Source organism: Lethenteron reissneri, chromosome 43 (assembly GCF_015708825.2).
Source record: "Lethenteron reissneri isolate LAM-NWPU_2019-01 chromosome 43, ASM1570882v1, whole genome shotgun sequence".
Classification (NCBI taxonomy): Eukaryota; Metazoa; Chordata; class Hyperoartia; order Petromyzontiformes; family Petromyzontidae; genus Lethenteron; species Lethenteron reissneri.
In genome coordinates this window covers 3,471,425-3,481,506 of record NC_083821.1, presented here as the reverse complement: position 1 = coordinate 3,481,506, position 10,082 = coordinate 3,471,425, and the positions used below count along the sequence as shown (strand labels likewise).

Below are 10,082 nucleotides of genomic sequence, written 5' to 3'. Positions count from 1 at the left end.
TGTCCGCATGCAAGGAGTCCCTCTGTATACACAGCACTCGTTCACGGAGATACAACCGCGCAAACAACATTGGTGCCCGACAAGCGGTGTAAGCATGATTGACAGTGGGCCTTGGTGCGTGGAATTTCTCCCCTCCTCTTCACACTTTGGCCACTCCAACACCGCACGCTCCCGATGCAGTTGCACAGCCTGCACCCGCCATAGCCACTCCACACTGATGACGGCTGGAGGTCCCTTCACGGCCCTTCTAGACGAGACCGCCCGCCACAACCACTCCTCTCCCACGTTCCAACAACAACCCAAGCGCTCCTGCTAGCACCAGAGGGCGCTTAACTCCAACAAGTTATCCGTGCACCTCGAGGTGGCGGTGTTGAAGGAGGAGGAGACTGAATTGTTGGAAGCTTGTTCATTGGATTTGTATTATTATTAGCATTGCATTAATAGTGCAAGTGTGCGTGGTGTTGCATTGGGGAAGTGTAGGCGAGTGGCGAATGCCTGTTGGAAGGAGGAGGAGGTTGGGGTTGGGTCTGTGTTCTGGGGTTGCGGTGGCTGCGTTGGGGTGTTGCTGCTGCTCCGCTTGAGTGAGCTGCGAGGGAGGGGGGTGGGGGTGTGACATGGGGCAGGTGAAGTGGCAGAGAAGACCGTAGCAGTGCCACTTCACGTGCAGCTGAACTTCACGTTGCAGCAGCAGCGGCGGCAGCGGCGGCAGCGGCTGATGCCCTCGACTCCACGTGGGCAGAGAAGGACCTCGATCGCTCGCACGGGTACGGCTCGCGGCTGTTCAGCGATGCACCACGAGGACAATGCAAGCGACGAGGATTTGCCTTTGTTAGGAAATCGAAATGACCGCGTCTAATGAAATGTGTTTTTTTTTTAAAGAGGCGGTTTTACGCTTTTAAAATGTTGAAGTTTGCAAAGTCTTGTGTCTCTTAAGCGTGATAAATCTATTCCAGTATTCTGTGCGGAAGGGATTTTTTGTAATGCACAGGTTTTTCCGAAACTCTTAGGAAATGCAGCAGTGTCAGATGCATTCACGTTTATTTTATTCACACACTGTCGTGTTTGAGTTACTCTTTGCGGTCGCATTACTGGTTTCGACGATTATAACTTGAGAAAAGTTAAAATGCTTTTTAGTGGTCTGCAAGTCACAACTTGGCATACAACTTTGTGAGAAAGGAGTGAACTAGATTTTACAGAAAAGGCTTTTTTGCCTTTTGGCACATGTTTGGGGGTTGGTTTAAAAAAATGAAATCTAGTTAAATTAATGATTAATAGTTGTGAAGCATTGACTCTTAATCATTAATCCAATCAAAATTACAAACCTCCACAAAAGTATGCAGAGAATTAAGTTGATGTTGTTGCAGCTTTGTTTTTACAAAATCCGACAGTGAGATTCATGCGATAGCATTTCCTCCGGATAATCCCTTTCCCTGAATTTTTATTTAGCGTTACTAATCCAGGTAAGACAAAAAAAAATCTGATTTGACAAAAAATATACACGTTCCCTAGAGGTTATATAACCAAGTATTGAACTGTAATTCCACACGGCTTAGTAACAGAACAGATTATACATATTTTAATGTGCACGTTATTCTGGTGGTATTACAAAATAAAAAGTAGTAATTTATACAAGTAATTGGTATGCATTGGTCACCCGAGATGTTGTGTAGCATGACGAGTCTGTAGGGGCGGTCTGGATTTATGAAGCTTTCACTTTAAAAGCGTTCTTTTAAAAATACAGCCAGAGTTTCTGCCAAGACCAACTTTTTCCCCCATTTGTTAAAAAAGACATCTGGAGGGCCGGGGTGTTTTTTGTGGTGGGGGGTCGGCGTAGGGGTAGAGAGAGAGGGGGGGGGGGTCTTTATTGTCTCTTGTTTCTTAACATTTTTTGGTCTCGCTCTCACTTGGCTTGTGTTCGAGAGCGCGTCTGTGCTCATTTGGCGGAACACTCGACACAGACACGGGTTCGTAATTGCGGGGGGGGGGGGGGGGGGTATTTTTTGGGTTTTGGGTTAAATCGCGTAAATTTAATCGTGTGCCGTTAAACCCGCCACCACCCGACACGGCCAATTAGTAAGGTTTGTCACGTAAACAAAACGCCCCGATTTCGTTACTAGTTCAGCATCAGCGGTGTGTTGGAGAGTAAACCCACGCCAGTCATGGGCTATGCGTATCTGGAACGCACTTTCGATGTGACGACGCCACCCTGCACTTTTAAAATCTCGATTGAAATCTAATTTCTTTAGAACTGTTTCTTCGCTGTTGTTGTTGTTTACATTGTTGTCCTTTACCCGCGCACCTCCGATTCGCACGGTTGGCTACGTGCGGTGCGAAAGAAGTTCAACGAGTACAATCGGACGGTTGCACATGTTGATTGGAGGGGGTTGTCTCAGCCCCATCATTCCTCTGGGATCGATCAAATGAGCACCACCACTCAACAGCGGAGGTGGTCGCCACCCCCACCATAGGAATGTGGAATGTCCACAACTGTCCCAGAACTGTCAACGGGACATTATCCCCAATGCCTCATTTTAACAGGAAATTACTTCCACTGTTGGCTATGCATGTATAATGGGAGGAGTTTATATAGATTTTTTTTGGGGGGGGGGAGAGGGAAAGCTCCAATAAATGTACATGCAATAATAACGCACACACCGCTTTGTGAATCTACTGCACAACGGTGGTCTGTGTTCTGGGCTTGGGGTGGCTGAGTTGGAGATGTTGCTGTTGCTGCTGCTGCTCCAAACCACGCCGGCCAGTTAAGAGAGCTCGCTCACCTCCGAACCGGGGCGTGTCCAACGGTTTTGATGGCGCAAGCCACGGCTAACGTCAGTGGCGAGTGAAAATGCAAACCGGTTCAGAGTGGGCTCCCTTTCAACGCCCAGCACCATAACTCAAAAGCGTGGCGATGTCCGTTTCGAGCGAACTCCCGTCACAAGATGTGACCGTCTTGGAATCCCTCATCCAGCAGCGGATAAGACAAACGGGGCTGTCTTCTGCACTCTGACATTTCGATTATCGCATAACGCCAAAAAATGGGCGATCGCATGATTGGTCGAATGAAGGTCGCTTGCAAAGTTTGATTAACTTTCTTTCCACCACCCCCCCCACGCTCCCCACCCACCCTCCGAAGTGTTCTGCGGCCACTGTGTCTGCCCTGTAACTCTATACAGCCTGAATGTGTACACGCCTTCGTCTTTTTTGTCCATTGAATTCACACAATGCGAGCATAACTCTACAGCAGCAGCAGCATTTATATCGCCCTTCCCTTTTGCGTTGCATTCCATCGGAGGAGGAGGAGGGGGTGCCATAGCGTGTCCCCTTCCTTTTGCATTCATATAACATGCTCAGCCCTCTCTCGCTCTCTGTGTTTGATCATTTTGTATCTCTACCGGTCATGCTCCGCTGGAGATGAGTACAGGTTTCTTGCTTTGCAAAGTTGACTTATCCAGATTGAGTAATTGATCGCATCCTCCGATCGGGTGTTGACGCGGCTGCTACGCCCTCGTTCACAACATGGGGTTTTTCCACCTCTCTCTCGACAGAGAGGATAGGGTTTCCAGATCGCCTCTAACCTATATCTGAGTGACTCTGCGTATAGTGCATTTCGAACTGCTTTCGCACCGTACGTAGCCAACCGTGCTAAAAATAATCGGCGCTGTGAAACGTCTTCTCGTTGCATGGTTTATAAGGGCGAGCTGGATTTGCATTATTTCGGCATTTTAAGTTTCATTTATTAGGTATAGCCCTGTGAGCCATGCGGCTCTTAAGTCGGGTGCAACCGCAACAAACAAAATATGAACACAGAACATCCCAAAGCGACAACGCGCAACAGAAACATCCTGTAATAAACCAGCAAATATAAAAAAAACGTATTAAAATGATGTGTGCAAAAATCACAATGCATGGTTTATAAGGGCGAGCTGGATTTGCATTATTGCGGTATTACAGTGCTGTGCCTACACGCGAGACTTTACGATCCACCAGCGTGTTTGGCATTTCCCAGGGAGTGCATTTGTCGACAGGGAACGGGCGATTATTTAATTGTCAATCCACTGAAGGCTCTCGCAGCAGCGTTTGGCTGCTAGCCATCGAACGTCACCGAATCAGATGCGCTTCTGCGGCCGTCTGGAACGCTCTTCCTTCCGATATTAGGAAGCCACTAGAGCCATGCACTTTTAAATCATCATCTATATTGAAAACTCATTTCTTCCGAACTGTTTTTTTTTAGTTTGTTATCCTTCACCCGAACCTCCGATTAGCACGGTTGGCTACGTACGGTGCAAAAGAAGTCCCACATACATACAGGAATAGGTTCATATTACCCCACGCTTGCTGAAATGGAGAGGTGATTTCCCAGGACTCGTCCGGATATCACTCGTTGCTAATATTAGCCTGGGGCGGAAATTAAAACTCCGATGTACTTGGCTTTTATAGTACGTCTGCTAACCACTGCACCACCAGTCCCTGCCCCGTTCAGTCATAAGGCCAGCGCTAGTGGTGAGTGTTATTCAAGCCACCAATTGTTACGTGGCCTATTCAATCAATCAATCTGTTACATGGCCTATTGCAAGGCAACTCTTCAGAGTTTCACGCGTGGTTCAGCCCGTATGACTGCTTTGCGAATCGGTGGATCGCAGAAACAAAGACAAAGACCACCCGTGTAGCCTTTAACATCCTCCCACTCGGTCACCGTCCCCACTCACGCCCACTCACCCAACCACTTCACCCGAGCCATCACGCGTTCTATACTTGGGGCGGTGCAACGTCACGTTGTCCGTGGTTTGGAAGTTCATCGCCGCGCGCGCGCGCAGAGCTTCCACTGGACAAGAGGGGAGCTCCAGAGAAAGCTCCTCTGTCGGGTTATTTGGGCCTGTTTTGGCCTACTCTTCTACGCTGACCCGGCCGTCTCGTTCGTGATGAATGCGGCGAGTGTGTGTTTGGATTGTGGGTTATGCCAACTGTTGCTGGCGGTGGCGTCCCAAACTCGTGCTGGTCTGGCCTTAAAACCAGAGGCCGACAACCGAGATATCAAGAAGAGCCCTGTCGAATTCGGTGAAAGAAAATTTTAAAAACCTCAAATATTTCACGAGCCGCGATGCAACGTGTGGCGGATACGAGGTCCGGTGGTCCTTATTATGCAACGCCACGAAGTGGCAGTCCTGGAAGAGTCCGCACGCGGCTCCGGAGTAGCAGCTTGCCGACACCATCAAACATTCACGAGGCTTTTACACCATTGGTACCTCATTTGCCAGTAAAAAAATATGATAATTGGTCTTCTTGGTTCTTTCGGTAAAGTCACGTAGAATGGAAATAATAAAATAATAATATAAAACCAATAAGACCAGGTCTGTCAGGGAAACAGCGTCATTCAGACCTAGTCTTCATCCTGAGGACGGCTGCTTGAGTTGTGGCCGAAACGTCGTGAAAATTATTTTATTATGTTTTATTTTATTATTTTATTACTTCCCTTCTACGTGACTTTATCCAAAGAACCAAGAAGATGAATCCCTGCAGTCACGAAAGTTTTAAATCGAAATGATAATTGGTTTTTTACCCTTTTATCTGGCAACAAATCTGACACATTTTGGCGTCATCTGGTCCAACACCATGTGAGACTATGCTCTAAGGAAAGCTGTCTCGTTTGTGGACCAATCAACTTCAAGGACAGTGCATACATTATCAGAGTTGTGTTTTTTGTTTGCATTATGACTGCAGGTATTGTGGTCTATGCAAACGTGACTCCTCGTAAAAAAGGTGTCAGTTTTGTTGCCAGATAAAAGGGTAAAAAAACCAATTATCATTCACGAGGCTGTTTCTCTCCGTGTGATTAAACCTCATTATCCACCCCCCCCCCCCCCCGTTTTTTTGCTTGACACCAACAAACTCATCATCACCACGACACTCTTGGCTTTTCTATCTCTGTCTCTCTCCGTCTCTCTGCTCGGGTCTGACCTACACGGCGGCGGGGCTGGGGCAGTGTCGAGGAAGTTGCGACGCACAGGTTCGGTGCGTGGATTTGTTTTTGTTTATCGCTATTTATTTTTGTTGCGAACACGCACGTCATGTTGTGGGTTTTTTTTTTCAGCGAGTCCTTTTTTTTACCATGCCCGTGTCTACGCGTGCCAACGCACGGCGGATTGATTGCCTGTTTCGCAAAGTCGTCGCCGACCGATGATGAGGTGGGGCGATGGTGGGGGGAGGCAGCTGACCGCTGTCTTGACTTCTCTGGTGCTGGCCAAGACGCAAGACCGCCTCAATGCAGCCATTACAACGGCCATAGCTGCTTCTCTTGAATTTGTGAATCTCTTTGGAGGGCGGTTTGCCCGCCTCTATGTACGTGTGCGTTGAACTTCTTTCGCACCGTGCGTAGCCATCTGTGCTAATCGGAGGTGCGCAGGGAAGGACAACAAACTCAACACAGCAAGAAGCAGTTCTAAAGAAATTCGTTTTCAACCTCGGCCTGGCCTCTGCGGTCAGCGTTGCAAGCCGCTCGTTGTGGCAGAGGTTGTGGGTTCGTATCCAGCGGCCGCCCTGATGATTTCTACTGTGGGTTCTAATTACCGCCACGATGCTACAACGCGCCCTCTCTGCTTAGCTGCAGTGGGACGTCAAAATACCCCCTGATGTCATTCGCAGGAGTGGGCCATTGTGTGCCGGCGGTACGGGCCCAGATGTTGCCAAATTGGCAAACTTGCATAGTTGAGCACGCGTCAGTGGGAGCAGTGTCTTTTTTCAGGGGTTCCGAGATTTCAGTAAAAGCTACAATCTACAATTACGTCCCTTTCGTTTATCGAGGCGGGGGGAGAGGGGGATGGGGGAGGGGGGGAAGAGGGTATGGGGGAGGGGGAGCATGGGGGAGAGATTGGGTTGGATCAGAAAATGTTTGCAGTCCAGGACATCCCGATGGGATTGTGAGCCGAGATGGTTGTGTCAGGATTATTTGGGTTTCGCGTGTCAAGCGCAAGATGGAGTTTAAGAGGCAGCTGAAGCGTTGTGGCAAGCGGAGTCTTGGCATCTGCCTGGGGAAAGCGGCATAAATCAGAAACTACAGTTCTCCCCCGGCATCCCTTTGATGGAACTAAACAACTCTCCTGCCACATCTGCGGGTTGGTAGTGATTCGCAGATGCCTCTTCTTTCAAAACCTATGAATAAAAAATATATATTTGTGTCACGAATGCCACGGACTTGAGTTATACAAGGGTTAGATGAAAATGAAGATGCAAATAAAAAATGTCAGCATTAGCTTATGTTTTCGTGTTGAGTGTCAGGTTTGTGATCCATCACTTTGCGTGTTTTTTGTTTGTAAGCGTGAATCCTGTTGGTATTCTGGATTAACACCGCAGTGCAACACGTCACGAATGTGCACGTATATTTCTCCTATGCAACTGAATAACCACTTTGGCAAATTTGGGTTGGAAATCGAATTCAAAACCAGATTATTATTGTGTTGGGTCTCCCTACACCTACACAGAGCCCCCGTTGGATGTTGAGGAGGCCCTTAGCCTGGTGACCACACAGGGTGGTTCCAAGGCTCCCGCCCTCGCTCACTATACAGATCTCCCATATAGCCTCAACAAACTCTTGGGGCAAGTGGCGTTAGCGAGCTCCTATTAAGGCCGGCACGGAAGACGATGCGGTGGGTGGTCAGCACCACGCCCGGCCGCCTTTGTCTCCCCCCAGTGGCGATGTTTACACACAGCACTAGGTACTCATTTGAGGCTGAGTCGACCTAGGGGAGACACACAACCGGTTCATATGCTCGTCACTGATGTCGGCCAGTCACCCCCCCCCACCCTCACCCACTGCTCTCTCCCACCCAAGCCCACCAACCTCTCTCACCAAACTCACCACCATCTCTCAATGATCTCAACTTGCCCTCACACACCTGACTCACCCCACCCACTCTCACCCAAATCCCCACCCTCTCTCCCTCGTCACCTCTCTCAACTCTCCCACTGCGCTCCCCGCTCTCCCGTAGTGGATTCTATGTGTTATAGTCTGTGACCGCGCCACCCAGAATGTGGTGCCTGACCTTCATCAGATCTCGGAAGCTCAGAATATTTCAGCCTGAACGGTGCTTGGATGTGCAGATTGTTTACAGGATGTCGGGCTGTGTTCGTCGGCATCAGAGGGCAAGTGCAGAAAACGCGAATGTTGTACTCTACTACGCCCCAACGTCTATGCTCCCCCTACCTACGTCAACACGCGCTGACCAGCGTGGTGAAAGATGGTCAAGTAACACCCGTGGACCCGCTCGCCACGTGGAGGCCCTCATCCAGCAGTGGATTGACAACAGTGGCTGTACCATGGGAACCTCATTTGCCAGTAAAAATATGATAATTGTTTTTTTACCCTTCTATCTGGCAACAAAACTGACACCTTTTTACAAGGAGTCATGTTTGCATAGACCGCAATACCTGCAATCATAATGCAAACAAAAGACATAACTCTGATAATGTGCACTGTCCTTGTGTGCGCCTTTTGGCGTCATCTGGTCCAACCCATGTGAGACTAGGCTCTAAGGAAAGCTGTCTCGGGTGTGGACCAATCAACTTCAAGGACAGTGCATACATTATCAGAGTTATGTCTTTTGTTTGTATTATGACTGCAGGTATTGCGGTCTTTGCAAACATGACTCCTTGTAAAAAGGTGTCAGTTTTGTTGCTAGATAGAAGGGTAAAAAACCAATTATCACAACAGTGGCTGTAATTGTGCACGCTTTACATTGCGGCCTACACATATATATGTAGTGTGGAGGCGATTGAGTGACGTGAAATGTACTTCGATCTTCCAGACCTCGGCCTGGAGGATCATGCGGAGGTCGTGAACGTGTGTAGGGTCACGAGCAGAAACAAGACGATGATTGTATTACTGAAACTCCTCGTCCTCCTCGCCGCCCTGGGAGAGGCCCAGCAAGAGCTGGATTACAGGGCAGGTGCGTGCCTTGCATGCCGTGCGCAATGCGTGTGCGTTGTGTCAGTGCTGTGTGCGTGCATTGTGTCAGTGCTGTGCGCAATGCGTGTGCGTTGTGTGCGTGCATTGTGTCAGTGCTGTGTGTGCGTTGTGTGCGCTGTGTACATCGTGCGTGCATTGTGTGCGCTGTGTGTGCGTTGTGTGCGCTGTGTGCAACGTGCCTGCATTGTGTGCGGTGTGCGCTGCTCGCGTTGTGTGTGCGCTCTGCGTGCCGTGTACAATCTGTGTGTACGATGCATTGTTGCGTGTGTGCTGCGCGCATTGATCATCATCGCCCAACGTTTATTTGCGCTGTCGGGCGCTCGGTCTCGCACAGGAAAGCGTCGCCCAACGCGCCTTAAACCATTCCCGCTTCGTGTTGTGCGTATGCACGCTGAACTTCTTTCGCACCGTACGTCGCCAAGCGTGCTCATCCCCTTCCTGCCCGCATCGCACCTCTTCTTTGGGAGAGTAAAGCAAGTCTGCGTGCGTTCAATTCCTCCCAAGACACCTCAACGAAAGAACAGCGGCCCTCGTCCCCCACTGCGGCAATAGCGCTGGCACACAGCAGAAGGCTGGCGTGCCAGAGATAAAAAAAAAAACGGTGGGTAGAGCGGGGAAACGAGAGCGACACTTTAGCGAGACGGGCTGACATGTGTGACCTGTGTCTATCTCAAAAAAAGTACGAGCATTTTTTTAGGTATTTTTTTTTTACCAGGTAAGGCCCCACTGAGCTGTTACAGCTCTTATTCACAAATGAACGAAGTGGCTTATCTTTACGTGGGAAATATAGATCAGCCAAACGCTCGAAGCGTGTGATGTTGATTCTGAGTGTGTGAGTAGCGCAGACTCGAGCACGCTCGCCTTGTCAGCTTTGGTCACTTTGGGGCTCCCTCGGGGGTCTTCAGTGAATATCTGTGGCAGGAAACAGATTTTGGTAACTTTTCCTCCAGAATTCCATCGCAGTATTTCCGTTTCAATTTCTTCGATAAAGTTATTCTTTCTTTTCACTTCATTGTTTTACTCGTATTTATTTTCTTTTGCCTTCCGCCGTTCTGGTGACCCCTTTGGGAGGGTGTGGGGGGGGGGGGTTACTCTTTGCGAGTGAGATTCCGTACCCTGGCCG

At 49.1% G+C, this 10,082-nt stretch overlaps 1 protein-coding gene across 1 annotated transcript in view; it reads left to right on the top strand.

Moving 5' to 3' along the window:
- The first annotated feature begins 586 nt into the window (after positions 1–586).
- The window catches only part of LOC133353368 (collagen alpha-1(XXI) chain-like), a 134,681-nt gene continuing 125,185 nt past the window's right edge, over positions 587–10,082 (top strand). Inside the window, exons 1-2 of the mRNA XM_061569560.1 lie at positions 587–764; positions 8,799–8,939. Of these exons, the coding sequence (XP_061425544.1) occupies positions 716–764; positions 8,799–8,939 (190 nt within the window). The 5' untranslated portion in view covers positions 587–715. The remainder of the gene's footprint in view (positions 765–8,798; positions 8,940–10,082) is intronic.